At 43.3% G+C, this 21,573-nt stretch overlaps 11 protein-coding genes across 11 annotated transcripts; 5 read left to right on the plus strand and 6 right to left on the minus strand.

Annotated features, from left to right (window-relative positions):
- Nucleotides 1–162: 162 nt before the first annotated feature.
- On the plus strand, nt 163–825 carry PUMCH_000600 (uncharacterized protein; the record flags this gene model as incomplete). The annotated part of the gene is made up of 1 exon (XM_063019679.1): nt 163–825. One exon carries the CDS (start codon nt 163–165, stop codon nt 823–825), a length of 663 nt encoding a protein of 220 aa, XP_062875749.1.
- Nucleotides 826–1,055: 230 nt separating this feature from the next.
- Nucleotides 1,056–2,279, minus strand: PUMCH_000601 (uncharacterized protein; the record flags this gene model as incomplete). Its single annotated transcript, XM_063019680.1, has 1 exon — nt 1,056–2,279. One exon carries the CDS (start codon nt 2,277–2,279, stop codon nt 1,056–1,058), a length of 1,224 nt encoding a protein of 407 aa, XP_062875750.1.
- A 518-nt stretch (nt 2,280–2,797) lies between these two features.
- PUMCH_000602 (uncharacterized protein) lies at nt 2,798–3,964 on the plus strand (the record flags this gene model as incomplete). The annotated part of the gene is made up of 1 exon (XM_063019681.1): nt 2,798–3,964. The coding sequence occupies one exon, from the start codon at nt 2,798–2,800 to the stop codon at nt 3,962–3,964; it is 1,167 nt and encodes a 388-aa protein (XP_062875751.1).
- A 136-nt stretch (nt 3,965–4,100) lies between these two features.
- Nucleotides 4,101–4,976, minus strand: PUMCH_000603 (uncharacterized protein; the record flags this gene model as incomplete). The annotated part of the gene is made up of 1 exon (XM_063019682.1): nt 4,101–4,976. One exon carries the CDS (start codon nt 4,974–4,976, stop codon nt 4,101–4,103), a length of 876 nt encoding a protein of 291 aa, XP_062875752.1.
- A 698-nt stretch (nt 4,977–5,674) lies between these two features.
- On the minus strand, nt 5,675–7,369 carry PUMCH_000604 (uncharacterized protein; the record flags this gene model as incomplete). The annotated part of the gene is made up of 1 exon (XM_063019683.1): nt 5,675–7,369. One exon carries the CDS (start codon nt 7,367–7,369, stop codon nt 5,675–5,677), a length of 1,695 nt encoding a protein of 564 aa, XP_062875753.1.
- A 3,427-nt stretch (nt 7,370–10,796) lies between these two features.
- Nucleotides 10,797–11,507, plus strand: PUMCH_000605 (uncharacterized protein; the record flags this gene model as incomplete). The annotated part of the gene is made up of 1 exon (XM_063019684.1): nt 10,797–11,507. One exon carries the CDS (start codon nt 10,797–10,799, stop codon nt 11,505–11,507), a length of 711 nt encoding a protein of 236 aa, XP_062875754.1.
- Nucleotides 11,508–11,681: 174 nt separating this feature from the next.
- On the minus strand, nt 11,682–13,388 carry PUMCH_000606 (uncharacterized protein; the record flags this gene model as incomplete). Its single annotated transcript, XM_063019685.1, has 1 exon — nt 11,682–13,388. One exon carries the CDS (start codon nt 13,386–13,388, stop codon nt 11,682–11,684), a length of 1,707 nt encoding a protein of 568 aa, XP_062875755.1.
- A 1,650-nt stretch (nt 13,389–15,038) lies between these two features.
- On the minus strand, nt 15,039–15,701 carry PUMCH_000607 (uncharacterized protein; the record flags this gene model as incomplete). The annotated part of the gene is made up of 1 exon (XM_063019686.1): nt 15,039–15,701. One exon carries the CDS (start codon nt 15,699–15,701, stop codon nt 15,039–15,041), a length of 663 nt encoding a protein of 220 aa, XP_062875756.1.
- PUMCH_000608 (uncharacterized protein) lies at nt 15,522–16,661 on the plus strand (the record flags this gene model as incomplete). The annotated part of the gene is made up of 1 exon (XM_063019687.1): nt 15,522–16,661. One exon carries the CDS (start codon nt 15,522–15,524, stop codon nt 16,659–16,661), a length of 1,140 nt encoding a protein of 379 aa, XP_062875757.1.
- A 1,415-nt stretch (nt 16,662–18,076) lies between these two features.
- On the plus strand, nt 18,077–19,681 carry PUMCH_000609 (uncharacterized protein; the record flags this gene model as incomplete). The annotated part of the gene is made up of 1 exon (XM_063019688.1): nt 18,077–19,681. One exon carries the CDS (start codon nt 18,077–18,079, stop codon nt 19,679–19,681), a length of 1,605 nt encoding a protein of 534 aa, XP_062875758.1.
- Nucleotides 19,682–19,755: 74 nt separating this feature from the next.
- On the minus strand, nt 19,756–20,925 carry PUMCH_000610 (uncharacterized protein; the record flags this gene model as incomplete). The annotated part of the gene is made up of 1 exon (XM_063019689.1): nt 19,756–20,925. One exon carries the CDS (start codon nt 20,923–20,925, stop codon nt 19,756–19,758), a length of 1,170 nt encoding a protein of 389 aa, XP_062875759.1.
- Between the last annotated feature and the right edge of the window lie 648 nt (nt 20,926–21,573).

Consider the following 21,573-nt stretch of genomic DNA (forward strand, 5'->3'; position numbering starts at 1 on the left):
AAAGTCGAAGAAAAATAAAATGATCAAAAAATCTCGCTCGAGTTTTCCCACCCCGTTCTATAAATATTGCTTTATCGATATGAGGCCCACACGACCCTCACCCCAAACACTGTTTGGACTACCTCCACCTCACCTCCACATATTAACTATTCCTACTACACAATGGCAGACAAATTCCCTGAGATTGACGTCGCGTCCGAGCCCCAGGAATTGGAAGGCGACTTTTTCAGCAGAGAGGCTGAACTTGTAGGCGATGAGTTCAAAACCGACGAAGATAAAGCTGTTTTGGCAGAAAGCGAGCCAGAAGACAACGAAATCCAGGAATTCAAAGAGAACTTTCCGGAAGTTGGCGAGGGTGCCGATGGTGCCAACCAGATTGTAGCAAATGGTGAAGAGGATGATGAAGACGATGAATTCGAAGGTTTCCTGTCACAACCAGCATCTTCCAACAATGCCGAGGAGTCACAGCCATTGAAAGAGTGGGCGCAACGTCGTCAATTGGAGATCGAGGAGCGCGACAATGTCAGTGCCAAGAAAAAGAAGGAGATTATCGCTGCCGCTGAGCAGAGTATTGATGACTTCTATGACAACTACAACAGTAAAAAGGAACAACTGGCCGAGCAAGTGTTGAAGGAGCAGACGGAGTTCTTGGAGAAGCGCGATGGCTTCTTGTCGCGTGGTACTTTGTGGGATCGCGTGAACGAAATAATAGACGAAGTGGGTGACTTGGAGCTTGAGGGCCGTGACAAATCCCGCTTCAAAGGCTTGTTGACCAAGTTGAAGGGAAAGGAGAATGTTCCCGGTGCTGGAGGTTACACTAGCTGATAGCCTGGGTATGAGAAGATGAAAAATAAAATACAGTTTTAGAATGAATGAGGTTTGAGTAACCATGTAAACGGTCCCATTAGACTGCTACTAAGCTTAGATGAACGCGACACTTTTCAATTCTCATCATAAACGTAAATATTCATATAGTATTGTTACGAGTATCGCGCTATCGTTATGACAGACACGGCTTTTAAACTGGTTTGTCATGTCACAATTCAAAGGATGGCTTATGTCATGATTCTGTCAACGACACGGATCAAACGGTCATCCTGAAGGCGTCTGCACTCAGCCATTTTGTCAGCATCATCATTGTCGCGTATAGTATCATTGAGGTTCATGGTCTCCCACACTACATAAGACAAGAGGAGTGATTCTATTCTTTCCCAGGTTCCAACACGAAGAATTGTGAACCAAGGATGGTTTTCCTTGAGAATTCGCCATTTTGATAGAACAATGAGGTTCAAGAGATATCCGTTGATGCCATTGAAAAATGCTGCCGAGAGATGTTCGGAGCGAGGTACCGCAACCAACATCGCCAAAAGAGCCGACCCCGCACCCACAAATTTGATGTAATTCTTAATGAACAATTTTGGATTTGCAGTGTATAGTTTATGGATTATGCCTCCAGCAGTGAGAAGAGGCAGGGTTACAGCCAAGAGAGCCATAGACGTAAGACTTATTCCATATACGAACAAAGCAATAGACTTAGTCTTTTTAACGCACAGCAAGACATAATCTTTGAACGCCTGCTTCATGTCGCTCTTTTGGAAGTATTTGACCAAGATCTTACTCTTCACTTCAGACAACAGAAAGTATGCCATTAAAAGGGCACAATGTTTAAGAAAAGCGCCCCCGAGGCCAAGCCACAGAATCGATTTGCTGGTACGGCCCATATGGAAGTTTCTCCAAATTGGATTTAACATCCAATTTTTGATGGTGCTGGAAAGATAGCGCTGATTCAATTTGTACTGAGTGGGCGTCAAGTAGTTCGACAACAACTGCGCGTAAATGAGCGGAAATAAAACATAGTGCTTATTGCGATACAACCAGTGCACCCATCCATTTTCACTGTAATTGCTCAATTTAAATCTACGGGCCGTTGTAGGCGAAACCAGGAATGGAGACCGAGGAGTATTGAGCGACCCATAGTATAGTTCAATTAGGTAAAGAACAATGTAATCCTTGGGGATTTTTGGGTTCAGCGACACGCCCGCGTATAAAAGAATGGCCGATATCAAGTTCGAGCTTTTATTGATGCGCCGTTCTACTGTGGCAGGGTCTTTTTGGGCAGCTTGGACATGATTCCGAAGTAGTCTTCTAATATGAGGATGAAGAGTGAAAAATGCAGCCAAAGCAGCGGCATTTTTGATCTTGAGGAGCTTGAATATGACAAGTACCGCCAATGGCTTTCCTAGCTTTGGCAGTTTATCTTGGAGATACAGCTCGTCCATAGATAAGATAGTAGTACCTACACGGGAGATAAGGAAGAGGGGAAGACGTGTAGAATATATGCGATGCAAAATGGAGAGGAGAATAAGGTGAAATTCGTATGATGGAGCAATTTTCAATTTTCAATTGGTTCAGTTCCTGCTGCACAGAATTGAGTTTTCTCTCTAGATGGTTAATGGAAGATACCATAAAATGAACCAGAAAGCGTACGTGTGAATGGATCAATCTCTTGTAACTCTTTTCTTTGATATTTAATTGATTGAATTTCAGAACATGGCATCATATAAACCATTGGCATACACACTGGATCACACTATAGATGATTTACTAGTGTATGGCAAACTAGACCTAAACCAAGCAAGTTCTCATCACGTAAACTCGAGACGGATATAAAAGGTCTTTAGAATCCGCTTCCTAAATTTCCTTCTGACTTCTTGAACTTTTTTTCAAAAACAGAGATCCCATCGCGTCTGTTTATCTTTCCCCCACATTTCTACAAAACTCATCTCCATCCTATGTCATGTCTCTACATAGCGACCCGGGAAACATGGCAACCACTGGGTTCAAAACTGCAGAGATGAGCAAGTCTCACCTACTGCGGTCGAATTCCCGAACACGCGGCATCAACATCAAAGCAGTGAAGGCTTTGTCCCTGCAACCTACACAGAAATCCGTCAAAACACGGGCTGATCTGCCTCTTTACACCACTGTAAACAGTTCACAAGGCATCTCGGCTTCGCAAAATCGGGAACACGTACCGGAAAAACCTTTGCAGCCCCCTCTAGTTCCAGGCGCCATGTCACGCGACCAAAAGAAAGAAGCGGCCAACGTCACAGCCAAGCAGCTCGACAAACTAAGCATAGATGACCAGTTACGACTACTAGCTCTAAAAGAGATGTCTTTGGTAGAGCTCAAAGATTCCATCGCGACTCTAAATGCGCAGTTACGACTGTCTGAGAAGGAACTACAACGCTTCAGGCAGATGATCCAGAGGAATCTATTTCGAGAAATGCAGATCGCGGCTGTTGATAGTACTGCTCTCAAAAAACGTAATGTTCAGTCAAATGGAAGTGTCTCTGGGGGCGGTTCCGCTCGTAAACCTAGGTCACCCAGTTCCAATCGAAAATCATCCAAAGCTAAGAGCGACGCAGACCCTCCACGCCGCAATAAGACCGATCATTTGAGTGAAGACAAAGAAAATACTGGAACTGATGACTTAATATCCACATTACCGCCAGAGGACTCGACGTCGTCGACTCTTTGGTCAAATATATCAAAGCCCATGACATTTATACAAAACTTGGAGGGAATGATCCAGTCCGAAATGGAAAACCAACCCCGACACCATACTTCGCTGCACGTGCCAAAGCAGGCCTCTGCGTACGACAAACCGAAGGCTGAGCTTGGTGCCCTAGCATCATTATACCCCACCACACAGTCGTTGGAGACACTCAAGGAAACTCTTGAAACGATCCCATTCCGAGACCCGGAAGTCATGCTACAAACCGTTTCGAGCTCTCTCTGGTCGTTTGTAAATGAAGTCAAGCAAAACGTTTTGGCGCCTAACCTAGCTTCCGAACACCTCAAAAACGAGATCGATAATGTGTCTGACTGCTACAGCGATGAAGAGGATGTTGTGGATTTATCCATCTACGCAAGCTCTCGACGCTCTCGAGCTGGCTCATAAGTCATTGCCACGTAGATCATTTACTCTCGTATTCCAGTCTTCATTGATGGGAACTCGGAAATTTACATAAGCATAAGCATACATCAAGGCATTTTATTACTTCTAATGCCGCATACCTCGTTGAGGTCATGCCTCTCTACAAACCTTGTAAGCCGTTGATCAACTCCAATTGTTTAAGCTCCTCGGCTTTCTTTTCTGAAACATCCCCTAATGTGCGTAAATCCTTCAACATGATATCCTTAAGCTTGTCAAAATAGACGTCTTGCAACAAGTTTCTGATGTTGGACTCGGACTTTTCTACAAGTTGACCCAAGTTGGTCAAGTGTGCCCATTCCAACGACTCGCCTTCTGTTGAAAGCGATTGTGTAATCTCTGTTTGTCTAGTCATTGTGCCTGCCAAAGACAATGAGTTCAGGGCCAGCGAGGAGTTCAGCAAGTCCAAAATTACCGAAGTAGTCAACTTGTAGACAGCCAGCAGAGCCAGCTCGGGCTCCACCTCAAACACGTGTACGGAGTTCCATCTTCCCATTTTGTCTTCGGTTTCCTTCTTGAACAAAACAACGCCGGCGAAACCCTCCTGGATACTGTTTGTGTCGTCCTCTGCGGTATCCCACAAGTACACCGAAGATAAGCCAGCACCCTCGTAGTACAAGTCTCTGTAGATATCAAAACTCTCGTTGGCCTTTATTTCCAATTTACGCAACGCAGGAGATGGGAATGGCGAATCTTCATCGCCGGTTGCGGGATAGTATTGATTGGAGTATGGAGACCGGTACGAGTCGCCATCTCGGTTGTAATCGCAACAAAGAAACGACTTTCCCGATCCTGCGCATCTGACAACTTCCAATGGTTTGTCAACCGCTGAGAGGAGATCCTGTGCCAATTCCTCGCCCTCTGTTTCGTTCTCGTGTTGAAGAAGTGAACAAACGGCCGAAAGATTCTCGGCCACATGACGGGGACTGAGTCTGCGCAAGAGATCAAGGGATGCGTCAAATTTGTCTTCACTCAGCATTTTGAAATTGAGGTTCCAGGATGTGTTGAGTGGGTATTTGGAGGCAAGGCTTAGAGAATTAGTGGTTGATATGGGATAAGTGAGAGGGTATTATGTGTAGTGGTACATATAGTGTGGGCAGTATTTGGGAAGAGTATTTGCAGCCAGTACAGTGAGGAGAAAAATGAATCGGTGAATTTGAGTTATACAATAATTTTGGAGCTACTTATTGGGAGTGATATAATTTCGGAGCGTTGTTGTGTCTATTTCTTTGTCTTGGTGAGCTAGAAGAACAGCACAGGCACACTATTAGAAACGATAGATGTACTGAAATGCGTCTTTTGGACAAGTTATAGCATCTTACACGACATTTTGATATGGATTTTTTTCAGTCAACAATTGGGACAAGTCTTCGCCTGAATCACATTGTTCGGCTCAGAGACAATATCCATTGAGCATCAGTACTCAAGAATGATACTATTATCAGCATTTGTTTCTCGACCATTATTTCAAATTGTCTTTTTTTGACTTCATATCATTCGACTAATGGCATCTCGATCCAGGAACTTAATAGAAGATTCACTTATAGAACCCTAAAAGTCTGAACCAAGACAACCTTTTACGAATCCGAAATTATTTACAATTCCATACAGACCAAAAGTCAGAAGCTAAAATACATGTATTAGAAAAAATTAAACTTAATGATGAAGTAGATGAGATCAAGCGGTTGGGGTGTACACAACACCGATACGTGGAGCGTTGATGATGACGGCGGTGATAAGACCGGAAATGAGACCAGCGATTGGCAAGGTGAAGATCCAGCCCATGTAACACCAGGAGACCATTCTCCAGTTGACGGACTTGAAGTCCAAGTTACAGAATCCAACAAAGACAGTGGCACCGACAGCACACTGGGTGGTGGAGACTGGAATGGCCAATTGGGTGGCCATAACGACAGTGATAGCAGCACCGAACTCAATAGCGAAACCTCTGGATGGAGATTGCAAGATCATCTTGTTACCGAGACATCCCATAATCTTGTAACCGAAAGTCCAGATACCAATGACCAAAGCACCACCAGTGTATGCAAGAATCCACAATGGAGGAGTAGCACTCAACTTTTGGTTGGACCACACAAGGTAGACAGTAGACAAAGGACCAGAAGCGTTAGAGATATCGTTGGCACCGTGGGCGAAAGACATGGTACAGGCGGTAATTGCTTGCAACAAAGAGAACAAGTACTCGATTCTGTTGTCGTAGAACTTGGACTTAGCGTGCATCTCCTTGACACCATGGCCCAAAACACCACCCTCGTTAACTTGAGCGGAAATGACATCAACAGTAAAACCGTGGGAAACAATCAACCACAAAAGAAGAGGCCACTTCTTTGGACCGGCCTTGAGAAGAGTCCACCAGTATTGTCTGGTGGTCTGCTTTGGCTTTTGAGGAACCTCAGACTCGCTGTCAGAAGAGACGGCAAGCTTCTCCTCCTCGTGGATTTCCTTCTCGGACTTGGTGTTAAGGTTGTCAGTTTCACGACGGCCCTCATAGAAGTCAATGGTCAATTGATGTCCCTCAGGCATTGGTGGAATGGAGTCGACAGACTTGAACCAGTAGATTGGGCCTCTGAAGACATCGTACCATCTGATAGTCCAGTCCTCGTAGTAAACCTTTCTCTTGACAACTGGGAAAACGAAGAGCATGTAAAGAGCAGTGGCAACAGCACCAACACCGAAAATAGCACCAACAGTGGTACCGGTGGACAAGTTGTTCAACTTCAACTTTGGAGAACCCTTCCAGACGATCAACATGGTCAAAACGGAGAAGGTGACGAAAACCAAGATTGGGATGACGTACAAACCGTTTCTGATACCTTTCTTGACGTCCTTGATCTCCAAAACGGTGAACTTGACAATCAAGAAAACGAGGGAAGCGAAACAACCAGCAATGGCTGGAGCAATGAACCAGGAAGCAGCGATTTGTGCGAAACCCTTCCAGCCCCAAATAACGTGGTCAGCACCCTTGGTAGCAATACCAACACCGATAACGGCACCGACAATGGAGTGGGTGGTAGAGACAGGCAAACCAATAGTGGTAGCGATAGAAAGCCAGATAGAAGAACCAACAAGGGCCATAGCCATGGCCAACATAAGAACGGTTGGCTCATTGTTGAAAGTATCAGGGTGGATAATCTTTTTTCTGATGGTGTCGGAAACTCTGTTACCAACCAAAAGGGCACCAGTGAACTCCATAATGGCAGCCAAAACCATGGCTTGCCAGTACTTCAAAGAACGGGAAGACACCGAAGAAGAGAAAGAGTTGGATACATCGTTAGCACCGATGTTGAAGGCATCCAAGAATGCGAAGATCATCGCAATAGCGAAGATATAGTCGAACTGGTGGAAGTAAGCCATTGTGACGTTTATTACTTCGTACTAGTTATGCAATGGAGTTTTTATCTCTAGAGAAACAATTGCAGATCTTGTTATCGATGGAAAGGAAAAACCATTGGGTAGGACAGACTGGCCGTCTTATATACGCCGTCAATACATTGGATTTTCTCTTTTTGCATCCCGCCTCACTGAAATAAATTAACAGTTGCAAGACATAACCTTTTTTCTTGGTTCTGTGCGAACGGCCTGTAAATGGGTGCAAATTTCAGGTACACCACCTGCCTTGGCATGTAGGGATCTCTTGGCGAGCACCACGTTTCTCGCGATTAAGATCGAGTCTCATTCTTGAAAGAAATTGGAAGAGACGGAGGAGTTGTCCTTTTTTTTACTATTGCAAAATTGTGGCTCTTTGGGCCTCTGTTGTAGCGTTTTCGTATGTTTCAGTGGCCCCCTGAGGTTCCTGTGTCAGGCATGTAGCCTCGCTTCCAGAAGAGATGAGAGTAATAATCAGATAAATTAGATGGTGTGGGGCGGCTAATTCGACGCATCGCGGATGACGAGTGCAGGTCTGCAGATCAGAGGCTCTGTGCGGTTGGTTTATCTGCAGTTGATGTTCCTCACGTGCGACGTTAAGAAGGCCTTGTTCTGGCAATTGGAAGTTGATTTCTAAAATTTTTTACAAAATTTCTATTGAAACATAATAAGTCATCAGATGCACAAATTTTTACTGCGTTAAAAGAGTGAAATTCCTGCCACTAAGGCAAATGCTCCTGACATAAGACTAGATGCCTGTTTTGGGACAGGAAGCTGTTCGGCCTGCAGACAGTCCCTTACTGGCTCCCCCATAAGGCTGAAGCGAGCTTAATTTACGAGCGGACTTCTAATGCACCGGAATGCCAATGCTTTTTTGGACCACTATGCCATCTCTATGGCTTCCTAATAAATGAAAGATTCCCACGTGGTGGCTTATCGTGGGCCTATTCGTCCCTTCTGTGCATGTGGCTTGAGTATAGGAACGTCAATTCTAATTGCAACGGTGGTGAAGACAGCTGCAACGTTTTTGTAACTGGCTTCAGAATCTTGCATCGGGAATTATTTTGCGGGTTTTTCTCCTTTGCCCAGCTGTGCGCAATGGAGTCCGCTACCCCGTTTCTTTCTCGTGGTTGATCTCGGTAATTAGGCAGTTGACGTAGTGCACTTATTGGCGTCGGGTGACCATAAATGTGCCTACTAATTTTGCACCAGTTGCTGGCGGCGCATAAGCGGAGACTTCGCGCTTTTGGATTTCGAAAGCGGATCTAATCCCCTCGATTGGCAAGAATTCGGAGGATTGTAAAATTATGACTGACAAAGTCTACTTCTAAAGTAGTGCTATTGCGGTTTGTTCTCGCCATTTTGTCGTATTGCGTTAAATTGCTGCTTTAAGAAATGTGGTGTCTAGTCTTATTCTTGCAAGCGAAACGTAGAGGAGTATTGCGCTTGCCCAAGTGTGGAAATAAAGTGTCAGACGGAGTTTAACGCCCATCCATATCTGAGCAATAATCACAAGCCGATGTGATATTTTGCAAATTATTTCTTAAATGATCTACAATTTTGTTGTTTTTGCTTTGTTTTTGCCATCCAAATCTTCTGTTGAAATATGTCTCAGTATCAACTAAAACCACGGAGTGAAATTATACAACTACATTTAACAGTGTTACACAAGCTGGAAAAGAGTTTTCGAATCGCGACAAGATTTTTCGATACCGTATCCAAATCAGTGTCGATGTAATGCCCATACGCAGCAAAATTTCGGAAATTGACACTCGTGGCCGATGTGAGTTATTAGGCTTGGCATCGATTGTCAAAATGGATAAACCTCATCTGCAACGACATTTTAACGATTTCATTAAATAGTGGAAAGTAGTAAATAGGTGTGCCACGTTTATGAATTGAGAAGCTTATTTCTTTGCCTTGAACCAAGCACTATCTAATGGTTGATTTCACCACGAATTTTGCAAATTGACTCTTCCAACTGACTTAGATCTGATATAGATGGCTTTGCGGGAACTTCGTTTGTTGCAGTTGAATACGAATGCATTGTCCTCTTCACCAGAACCATCTTCAATGACTTAAAATCTCTTGATGATCGATGAGTTTGACAATTTACAGGTACTTTCACCTCGATACATGAAGTCGAATTCATACTTAAATCGTTTTTGGAGTAAGAAACCATTCTGAATCGAGAATGCTCTATCATGTGGTCCTCGAGGCTCCTTTGATTGGAGTACCTAATTAAACATGTTTTCTGCAACAAAAACAAGAACTTCTTAGCAAAACTATCGTCTCTGAACAAGCTGAATCACAATCAAAGTTTTCGCACATCAATTTTAAGAGCTTCAACGTTTTCTCAAATCGCATAAAAGCTCTGGGCCAACGCATTGAGTGGAGAATTAGCTGGTTTACCTACAGTGGGCGGATTTGATACGATATGTTGCCAAAATTGACAGACAGTCTTGGCAAAATAGTCATGAAGAGAAATCATTTTGTTAAATTTCATGATCATCAAGCATTTTCTCCTTCACGATTCGATAAGTTGTCGAGAGTCAATAACTAGGTATAAAGGAGTTATTTGAAGTTGGTAAATTATGAATCTCAATTTCTACCCATTAGACAGTTCAAAGATCGAAAAAGGACTGCAAGGCCTATTCTAAGTGAAGTGAAATTTCGGGTCGAGGGGTTTCTCTTCGCAAACAGAACCACGTCTTAAATTTGAAGCCAAACTTAACCTTTTGAAAAATAATCAGCTCATTAATTGGTTGTTCAAATTTTTTATACCAGTAGTTACTAAAAACTTGAGGTCATACGACGTTGAGTTGGTTGAGATGATGATAGGCATCATCATGGCTGAAGCGTTTGATATGGGAAGATACTTTCAGTACCCAATTTGAGAAATTAATCATCAGAATATTTCGAAAAGAAACGAGGTGGTTTAAACCGGGTCTCATTACTTTTGTATGACTACAGACGCTGATTTTGAATCGTCGACTACAGATATCACTATGTCTAAATATCAAATCAAAATACCGAAAAAAAAAGAATTTCTCAATCATCTCGCTCAAAATGAATTACAGAGCTTCTTTCTACACCCTGCGTTCTCCATTGAAGTTAAAGCTAAACAGAATTAATTGAGTGAAATACCCAGAAGATTAAGTGCCAAATTATTGAACCTAAAATCTTTTAAAAAGTGGACATCTAAAAAACAAGAAACCGAAATCTCTAATTGTATAAATCTTTCGGCCAATGAATACACTCTATTACTAACACTCATCCTATCTTCCACGTGATGTGGGGCACCAATCTCGGAAGCGAGCTCCGGAGTCTACCTTCTACTACTTAATAAGCGCTACAAACACTTTCAACAGCTCTCACTTCAAGTCCCACTAGCACATAATATAACACATCCACAATGTTGAGTCGTCTTTCACATCGCAGCTGCAATTTCAGCCGTGCTTTGGCCTTCAAAACGTACCCTACTCCCAATCCAAATGCACTTCGCTTTGTTTCCCCAGAAAAGACTATTTCTCCGCTGGAAAATTCCACTTTTGAGTTTGGCCTGTCGCTTCAAGCTGTTCATTCTCCGTTAGCATTGAAATTATTTAAGCTTCCAGGCGTAAAGTCCGTAATGATTGGCCATGACTTTCTCACAGTGAACAAACAAGACCATATCAACTGGGCTAACTTGAGACCGGAAGTCGTCGAACTTTTGGATCAATTTCTCACTTCGGAGGACGAGCCGGTGGTGACCAAAGAATTATTGAGCCAGGGTGATTCGTTGGCTGCATCTGCGGAGGACACTGAAATTGTATCCATGATTAAAGAACTCATAGATACGAGAATTAGACCAGCTATACAAGATGATGGTGGAGATATCGATTTCAAAGCTTTTGATGAAGAGACGGGAACAGTGTTCTTGAAGCTTCAGGGTGCTTGTAAATCCTGTTCTCTTAGTGAGGATACACTCAAGGGTGGAATTGAGTCCATGCTTAAACATTATATTGAAGAAGTCAAGGAAGTGGTTCAGATATTGGATCCTGAGGAGGAGATTGCCAACCGAGAATTTGAGAGATTGGAGCAGAAATTGAAGAACAAAAGTGGTTCTCCTCCCCCATCTCTCTAATCACAAACTCATTCTATTTCAAATTGCATTCAAATTAAGGTTCTCGAGCGGAACTCACTAGTTATATCTTTTAATTCATGCATAGCTCGGATTTACAAGCCTTGTAGTTTCTTTAAACTTCTTCGTGATGTTCAACTATTGTTGTGAATATATGCAAGTGCTACCTTCGTCTATCTATTTTTGTTCCTCTGCTGCCTCAAGCTCCTCTAGCACTTGTTGTTTGATCCTAGAAAGATCTTTGGCAGCTTCGTATCTCAAATTGAGCTCCTTCAACAACCCCTTGTTGATACAGTCGTTTGATATAATAACACGGACTTCCTCATACATCTCACTCAACCATGCCGCTGAAAAGGTCAGCCAGTCTTTGGAGACTTTATTGAAGCCGAGGACTAGACCCAATGAAGCTATGGCTCCTGCAGTCTGGGCTTCCAAACCAAAGAATAGATATCCAAGCAATGAAATAGCACCTAGGGGAAGCTGATAGTATACAAGCGCAGAGACGAGCGCAGCATAAACAGCCAGCTGTACTTCCTGAGGCACTCTTATGTTAATCAAGTTGGACTTGTATTGTTGAAGCGGATTGTTGAGTTGTGTTTTGTCCGTTTCAGAATAGTGAGCAAATTTTTGCTCTTGCAATCTGGCAACAAGTTGGCCCTTCAAGTAGTTGTAGCTGTCTAGACTTTTTGGCATGAAGTTAACATTAAGGTAGTCTTTAATGGCATACTCGACGTTATCATTCTTCAAGTAGAGCTTCCACCAATTGAGTTGTTTTCCGAAGAATGCATTGGTTTTTGGAATAAAATCGTTCTGTAGTTCGGAGTGCATCGCATTACTACATTGCACCAACGATTGCAATTTCAATTCGTTGTAAACAGTTTCAATCCTAGCCTCCAGAATCTTGTTGGTAGCAATTTCATTTTTAATGATTGACAACAACCATTCACGCAAGTTCTCCGTTCTTAGATACCACAGCATGTACTTGCTAACCTCTAGGATGTTACTATTCTGAAGCAGGTCAAAGTAGGTGGAAGCGCCCTGAACATCATACTTATAAAAGTATTCGACGCCCTCTTCAAGAGCCAGACTATTAATTTTGACGACGTGATGTGCGAGCTCATTCCGGAATGTGACAGCTGTGTCTTCGGTCGACCTAGGTGTGAATTCGGAGTTGTCAACAACTGTCAACAAAATCTTCTTTTGAATTTGTTTTGGAAGGGCTTCTTTCGAGTTAGAGAGATCTGCAGTAACATAGATATAGAAATGACAGATCTCGATCAATTTGGACACTTCTTCTGGCTTGTTGATCTCAAGAAACAGCACATTATTGGGTGTTGAGTTCAGCTCACAAAGAGCATCAGCATATGAAGATCTTCTGTCACCTAGTAGAATTGGGGAGGGTACTTTGTATTGTTTGATGCTTCTTCTGAACGACTCTGGGAACAGTAATCGAGACTCCTCGTCAAAGACTGGGCATACCAAGTTGTTTTGAACATGAGGCCTTGTCTTGAGTTCCTGATACCACTGCTGACTATTGTCTGACAACGGATCTGCAAGCAACACCTGCAAAAACTTAGACGACTTCTGAATGGATTCATTTTCATAGACAATACCTACCAAGAGATCCAGCCGTCTAGAAGCATCACGAGAGAGCGAGAAAAAGTTTTCGATGTTGGAGCCAGTAATATCATCCTCGGGATACCATCGGATATACTTCTTTAGGTTCTCTTGGATGAGGGCACTCGTGGACTGAGCTGAAGATAAAGAGTGTTTAGGATCTGCTTTTGTCGCGATCATCGAATTAAATCTAGAAATCTGATGAAACGAAGGTCTTGAGAAGCGCCGACTACTTAGGCCCTTGAAGAGCTTGCCGAATTGAGGCATTGTAATGTGTTTAGTTGTGGATGTTGAATGTGGGTAAAAATCAGCCAATAGAGAAACTGAGGTTCGAGAAAGGAGCAATTAGGTATTGAGATTTTCGATTGACCTGTATTGCAGAATATAATCTGAGCAATGTGGGCAAGATGTCTTTGTTCGATAAGTAAGTAGTGGTTGATGGAGTTTTACAATTGGCTGCAAACATCTGTGGACATTTGCGAACTGGTTGTTTTAAGCAGGATTCAAGACGCCAACACGGAAATAAATTTGAAAAAAGAAAATAAGATAAATCGTGAAAACTAGAAATAATATAAATACCAGGGCGAAAGAAGTTAATGATGATTATCCGGCTTCAAACGTATTCCTTTTCGGTATATGATAGCACGGCAGATCTCGAAGATAATTACGGTGGATTTATTGAGAAGCAATTTTATAGAACAACAATACTATCCAAGAAATTGACTCTTAATTATTCTTAAAATTTTCGAAACGACGGGTGTATTGTACTAGCTTTGAACCAGTCCAGCCGAAACAAGCACTTATTGTCAAATGGAGAAACCCAACTTCATTCACTTGCCTGCCTAAAAGTGGCAAAAGGTTGGAGATAGGTTTAAGTTTCATGCCTGGTGCGCCTATAGCATCGACTGTTCGTGCAAAATCGAGTCAATCTCTTCAAAAAACAAAGAGAAAGCAGACAATTCTCAACTTCAACCCAGGACAATATCTCACCGTTTTGAGTTTAAACCGCTAAAAAATCCTTGGCTGAGAGGAGAATCTTGATTCTTCCCATCGCTAATTCAGAACAAGAGCTTTAGCTTTATGTATCTTGCTGGTGTGATTCAGGGCATGGTCCTTCTCCAACAACGACAAATGTGAATGGATCAGGTTTTGGTGCACACTGACGTCTTGATTCAAAACGTCTTTTTGATTTTCTGGCGTGTTATACGCGAAAAATTGATCATGACTGCGTTCTCTATGGAAGATCGGCGGAAACCTCTTGTAGGCGTCAAAAAGTCACGTCCTTTTATATCCTACCGATAGATATCTTCGTTGCATTCCCTCAATTGCTAAGAAACTTTGAGACTAGAGCGGCATTAGCAGCTTGAGAAAACGATCGTAGACATTATCAAACACTTCCGAACGATTGAAGGTTCTCTGCAATGATATTTGAACCGCCCGAATAGCAATATCTCGTGTGAAGGATAGGATCACCACAGAGAGCTACTCTAATGAACTATGAGCATTCTAGGAGAAGACAGACTCGTTCATTCTTTCAACTTCAATATATACACTCTTCACACAGACACAAATGTATGTTACATGAACGATTTTCAGGTGTATTGAAATATCCGATGTGAAATTTGACTAAAAATAGCTAGCTATAGTATTCATGTTGGCTTAGACTCAATGATGTCTATCACAACGTGAAACCATCTTCTGAAATCGATTCGAAATAATTAAACGAGGAACAAATATGAATGAGCAGGTCAGAGCAATTTTACTCGGCATTCTAGTCTTCTAAAGATTCTCAAAATTTATTTTATTTCGAAGCTTTTTCTTGAGTATAAATACGTGGCGCTTTGGCTTTGTGTTTGTAACCATACATACTTCTCTTAAATCAGACTTGATTAAACCATGAGCGAACAAGGCTATGAATTACAAGACTTGCCACCATTCGTCGCTCAAGAGTATGCCCCAGAAAGGCAGGACGCTCGAGGAAACGCCGGTCAAGGGAATGGCGGTCAAGGGAATGGCGGTCAAGGGAATGACGGTCAAGGGAATGACGGTCAAGGCCATGGCGGTCGATGGAATGGCGGTCAAGGCCATGGCGGTCAAGGGAATGGCGGTCGATGGAATGGCGGTCAAGGGAATGGCGGTCGATGGAATGGCGGTCAAGGGAATGGCGGTCGATGGAATGGCGGTCAAGGGAATGGCGGTCGATGGAATGGCGGTCAAGGGAATGGCGGTCGATGGAATGGCGGTCAAGGGAATGGCGGTCGATGGAATGGCGGTCAAGGGAATGGCGGTCAATGGAATGCTGATGCAAGGCAGAACGTTCAAGGAGACGCCTACCAAGGGAACGCCAATGCAAGGCAGCCTGCAGCAGTAGCTCCGGAGTGGCCACGGCCTTTTCAACATATGCGCCCACGGCCTTTTCAACATGTGCGCCCACGGCCTTTTCAACATGTGCGCCCACAAGAAAACGCTGATGGTAATGCTGATGATGAAGAAGCAGGTCTTCGGGAAGTGAGAGTGGAGATTCATACAGAAATACTTGAGTTCAAGTACAAACGTATGCAATTTATTTGGGAATCTCATTTAGACTCCTCGGTAAGCCGTTTGAGTATTGAGGACCAACAAAAATTCTTCTTTAGCACCGAGCATTTCCATACTGTGGTGTTTGATGGCATGAAATGGCTTGTAAATGTGCACAGATTGACAATGTTGGAAGCCTCGGATATGGCAGAAGGAAAGCCAGCAACTAGCTCGCGGCCGCAAGATTTGAAAAGTGAGTATCTCTCAGTTCAGGAAAGCATCAACAGATTCTTGGCTGAGGATTGGGGCGATACTCCGTGGGGAAAAAGCTGCAACGACGTAAGGGACAAGATTCTCGCAGAGTTCAACGAAAATACTCAACTGCTTGTGCGCTACCTCGAGCTTTTACCACTCATATGGGAAATGGCTGATAAGGCACGAGTTTTGACTATGGGGCTCAATGGCCAAAAGACAGGAGCCTTGAGCGCGTTCTTGGGCTTTGTGATGGCTTTGGGTTATGCATTACTCCTGGACGAAACAGAATCAATAGCGCAAATCGATGATTCAAGGGAAATCATATTAGAGTTGCGCGTCTTTGTTCCATGGAAGGATTGGAACCTTAAACTGAAGATTCTCGTGTGCTTTGCCTCAGCTTGCGCATTGATATTCCTCATCTGGTTCATTTTCCTCCTTGTCAGACCTGACTCATGCCGGTGGCTCAGGAACTGCTTCGATCGCGAGAAACGGAGAGCTTTGAAGAGGTACAGAGAGCTAGAAAAGTCTATCGGGGATGCTTGGCCATCAGACCTCTGTAAAGAAACTTTTGACCGGAAGACCATCGTCAATGTTAATCCGGACATGTATCAACATTGGTCCGATGAAAGAAAGGCCTTCGAAAGGGAAGCTGTAAACAAGCGGGTCACCCGCTGCATAGTCAAGATACCCGTCGAACGTATTATTAGGGATCCTCCGGTTGTTGCTATAGGCCGGAGGTTACAACAAGAGGAACGACGGGCAGCTTAAACTCAGACATCGGGATGTCGTTGAGGCAATCCGTCACTTTTAGTCATCAAATCAGCAGCTGGTCTGCTGTACTAGCCGTTTCTATTTTTCAATTCATTTCATTCATACTAGTTGTAGGCTTCATATCTCGCGTTAGCGGTTCATTCTGAGACAAAGGAGTGGGTGACCGAAAATGAGTAGCAGGACTCGGTGTGTGTGAGAATTGTGTGTGGCACGCCACTAGATATAGCATAGAAGAAGTTGTTCAACAATAGAAGGTATATATTTTAGTAAAAGTACAACTCCCCTTTTTTCAAGAAAAATTAATTCAGAGCAAAAGAAACTGGATATGAGTCTGACGGGTATTGGTTACATCCATTGAAGGACAGTTCGGGTTACGGCTCTGATGAAGTGTTGTAGTCCAAAATTGGGTAAGATTGACAAAGTTCATTCCTTGAGTGCTAGATATTTGCGTTTTTCTTGTTTCTGAACTTCTATGTTTTTGTTGGCTCGAAAATGGGTGACTGTCTTGAATAATGTTACTTGTTCTGAGTAATGTTACCTGGCCTGAATAATGTTACACGGCCAATCGTGAATGGGACGCGAAACGACGAATCTTTGAGTTTTTGAAATGTGAGGTGAAAAAGAACAACAAGTTACTGTCATTTGATTCATTGGATACAATGAGGTCTGATTTCGTCACCTCACTTCGTTCATTGTGTTCATGACTATTTGGGGCTAGTCGTCCATGTATGACGATTAATGATTAATGTTACACGGCCTGAGAATGTTACTCAGATAGTCATGTCAAAATTACTCAAATGTAGCCAGCGAGCACAAATTTTCCTATTTGGAGACAATGAAAACGTTTCCTGTTCGAAAGTGAATATTTTTCTAGCGACGAATACCAAAGAATGAATGCTGGTGTGGACCATCCCGACTACCTCAATGTACATGTTACAAGAGCAATACAAGAATATAACCAAATCGTCTTTGCCCAATATTTAAAAGGTAAACTTCATTCTATACGTTTTCAAATCCAAGAGTGAATCATTTTTTCCTCAAATTTCTTCTTTACTGATGACCACTGAAATCCTGCTTCCTTTTCCCCTTGGCCGTATCTCACCGTTTTTCTCCGGGGCAGCTCTCACACGCATAAATAGGCTGTCACTATACCTCCACATTTCGTACCACATTTTTCACTCCTAAAATCACCACATTCCCTAATAGTCGCGGATTGATTGGGTTACGATACAAAACCTGTAGAACGATATTTTTTTTCGTTGCTGGCTGAAAAATTAGCACTGCCCTCACTGTTTGCTTGGGTTTCCTATAAGGGCATAAGAACAAGAGTCTTAATTCTCCAAAAGCAAATCTAAAACCGTCAAATAGACGACTCAAAAAAACAGAATACTACCATAGCATCTGCCTCCATCATGTCTCTAGAACCCACCAAATCTCGCCTGTCATACATGATCTCAGCTCTCAAGAAGTATGGGTCGTTTATAGGCCCGGGAGTCATGGTTTCGGTCGCATACATGGACCCTGGAAACTACTCAACGGCCGTGAGTGCCGGCGCAGACTACCAGTATAAACTCTTGGTGATTTGTTTCCTCAGTAATGTCTCTGCCGTCATTCTACAGTGTCTCTGCGTGAAACTTGGAACCATCACAGGACTCGATTTGGCTGAAATGTGCCGTATGGTGCTTCCTCCTTGGCTCAATCTCTTTTTGTACGTATGCGCCGAACTTGCCATTGTAGCCACCGATTTGGCGGAGGTTGTAGGTACCGCCATTGCATTGGAGATCCTCTTTGGCATTCCGTTGATCATTGGAACGTTCATTACCGTTCTCGATGTGCTTTTCGTGCTCTTGGCCTACCACAAAGACGGAAATATGCGCCAGACTCGAGTGTTCGAAATAGTGGTGTCCATTTTGGTTGCAGCTACTTGCATATGCTTCGTGGTGGAGCTCTTTAAGTGTCCATTTGGCCCCGGCGCCGTGGGTGATATTTTCAAGGGCTTTTTGCCAATCCATCCGGTGATCTTCAAAGAATCTAGAGCCTTGTTTATTTCTTGTGGTATTGTTGGAAGCACCGTGATGCCACACTCCTTGTATTTGGGCTCATCCATTGTTCAGTCTCGTTTGAAAGACTACGATTTGAAAAATGGACTTATAGAGGGCCAACTCAATTCCGACGGCGAATACTGCTCGCTGGACTCAACTGAGGACGACACTTTGGTCCACGAAGAGGTTCCAAGAAGCAAATTTTTGGCCTTCTCTGACGCAACCCACTTGGCTCGCAAGTACCGTCCCTCTTATGCTGCAATTAAACACTGCTTGACATACTCCTACTTGGAACTCATCTTATCCTTGTTTCTCATTGCTGTGTTTGTCAACTCCGCCATCTTGATTGTTGCTGGCTCCACATTGTACGGAAAACCCGATGCTGAAGACGCTGACCTTCTCTCTATCTATCAAATGTTGTCGCACTACATTTCTCCAGCTGCTGGAATGATTTTCGCCTTGTCTATGCTTTTCTCCGGTCAAAGTGCTGGTATTGTTTGCACCATGGCTGGTCAGATCATTTCTGAAGGTTTCATCAACTGGTCATTTACTCCATGGGTCCGTCGTATAGTGACTCGTGGATTGGCCATTATTCCGGTTATTCTTTTCATCACTGTTCTTGGACGCGAGGGAGTTGCAACCATCATGAATTTGTCTCAGGTGGTTCTTAGTTTCATCCTTCCAGTCGCTAGCGCTCCATTGATTTACTTCACAGCATCCAAGAAATACATGACTGTCTATGATGCTCGTGCATCTCCGGATGAGGAAGTCGATGAATCTTCAACTTTGCTCACCCGTCGCCTGTCAAGAAACCAGGCTAGAGATTATGACCGTGAGTTCGCAAACATGAAGGGAAGGGCTATTTCATTTGAAAATAGCCACTGGCTCAATGTTGTTGCTATTACTACATGGCTCATCATCACATTCTTGAACATCTACTTGGTTTACCTCTTCTCTATTGGAATCCAAGTGTAGCTGACTTTACATAATTTTTTTCTTCTCAAAACCGTTCTTCTAATTAACTACTCTTTGTATTAGATATTGTACACTTAAAATCTAGACTTCTTTTTGTAAGAGGCACGAATGCTAGCAAGACGACCAGTCTTTCCGCCTAAAGCTGGCTTTGATGAAACAGAGCCAGGCAACGTGCCCGAATAATCATTGAGCAACACTGGAAGCTTTTTGCTAAGCATTGAATCAATTCTTTGCTCTTCGCCAGCTTTCAGGTCAACCAAAAGCGTGAGGAGTTTCAAAATCTTTTGGTAGGTAGCAATTTCTATCGGGGAAGGTGCACTGCCGTTCGCGCTTTGCAAGAATCTCTTTTGTCTCAACTTTTGCAACTTCAACAAATTGAGAGAAATTACACGCTGCACCCCGCGTGCAGATTCCACTGATGCGTTCTCCTTTCTCAATTCCTCGATTACAGGCTTTGCTTCAGGAACGAAGAGCGCTAGGTTCTTTAGTTTTATTTCATTTGACTTTGGCTTTTCAATGATTTCTGACGCCGCAGCTTCGGTCTTTTCAGATTTAACACCATTCTCTTGTGGCTTTTCTTCGATCGCAGCTGTCAAGCTACTTGTGGAGACCTCAGGTTGGACAACATCAGCACCAATCTTCTTATGAATTGAAGACAACTTGTCATAACCTATGTCTGAAAACCAAACGGCCAGCTTTGTGTCTTTGCTCATGACAGCTTTTCTCAGATCGGCGCTTGGTGCAAAGGAAACAATGTTGCTATTCTTCTCGAAAGCTCTCAAATCATCTGCTTTTGGATGCTTCACCAATTTGGAATCCAAAGGAGGATTAAGACTCTTTTGCTTGTATGTCAACCACTTCGAAGTCTCGACCGTATACCAATTAGGATGGAAGAAGCTCTCGAGGACTTGCGCCGAGGAGTTTGGCGCAGGGATACGGGTGGCTCCGTAGTTGAAAGACTTCATTAGGCTCAGATCGCTCGTAGGAGCAGATCCTACAACTTTAGCCAACAGATATGGCTCAGGCACGGTGGTGCAACGAGTATCAAGGACAGAACGACCAACCAATCCTGAGAAGAGTGGCTGGGTGATAATCTTAGGCGGAGGAGGCGAATGACCATGCAAATTGTTGTATGGCAATGTCAGAGGCTCCTCGTGTTTGTAAAGATAGGTGACCATTTCCTTGTTCAGCTCTAGCTTGTGTTTAGATATACGCCTGAAGTCCTCACGGTAGCTATCCAACATGTCCTCTTCGTCTTCACGCTCTTTCTCTTGGAATAAGGTGTATCCAATACGCTCAACCTCCTGGACCAAAAGATCGACTACATAGTGGAAATACAAGTCGATGTTACGATACGGTTCGGACCCAAAATGGTAGTTTACGATCTCAACACCGCAGACCAACTTAATATCATGAAAGAGCTCGTAGGGAGTGTGATACGACTGGCTAGCAAGCTTCGACGCTACAGACGATTTGGCGACTTTTGGGTTGTTCTCAATGTACTTTTTGTAGGCGATGACAATCTGTTCTGGGTCTGCCTCGTGAAACTTTTCAGGAATGACTTTCTTCAGTAGAAGACCATACGCGTCTTCCGCGGTGAATAGCGGCTCTAATGTCTGTAGTAGCGATTCAAAGACTAGTTCTGTTAGTAAATGGTTGAATTTTAAAATGCCGAGTGGGAAATAGAAAGCCTTTATATATGTGAGGCGTTATGTAGCCCTGGACTTGTCCAATCAATTAAAAGTATTAGATGGATTCAGAACATACCTTTGTTGTGTTTCATTAGTTCTTGTCAGTGGTGTTTTCAGGATCTCCATAATTCACAGTTGAGGGATGGTCTCTGCAGGAACAGATACTACGCACGAAATGTGAGAAGAACAGTATTGACGATT

This window comes from Australozyma saopauloensis, chromosome 1 (genome assembly GCF_035610405.1).
Source record: "Australozyma saopauloensis chromosome 1, complete sequence".
In the NCBI taxonomy this organism is placed as follows: Eukaryota; Fungi; Ascomycota; class Pichiomycetes; order Serinales; family Metschnikowiaceae; genus Australozyma; species Australozyma saopauloensis.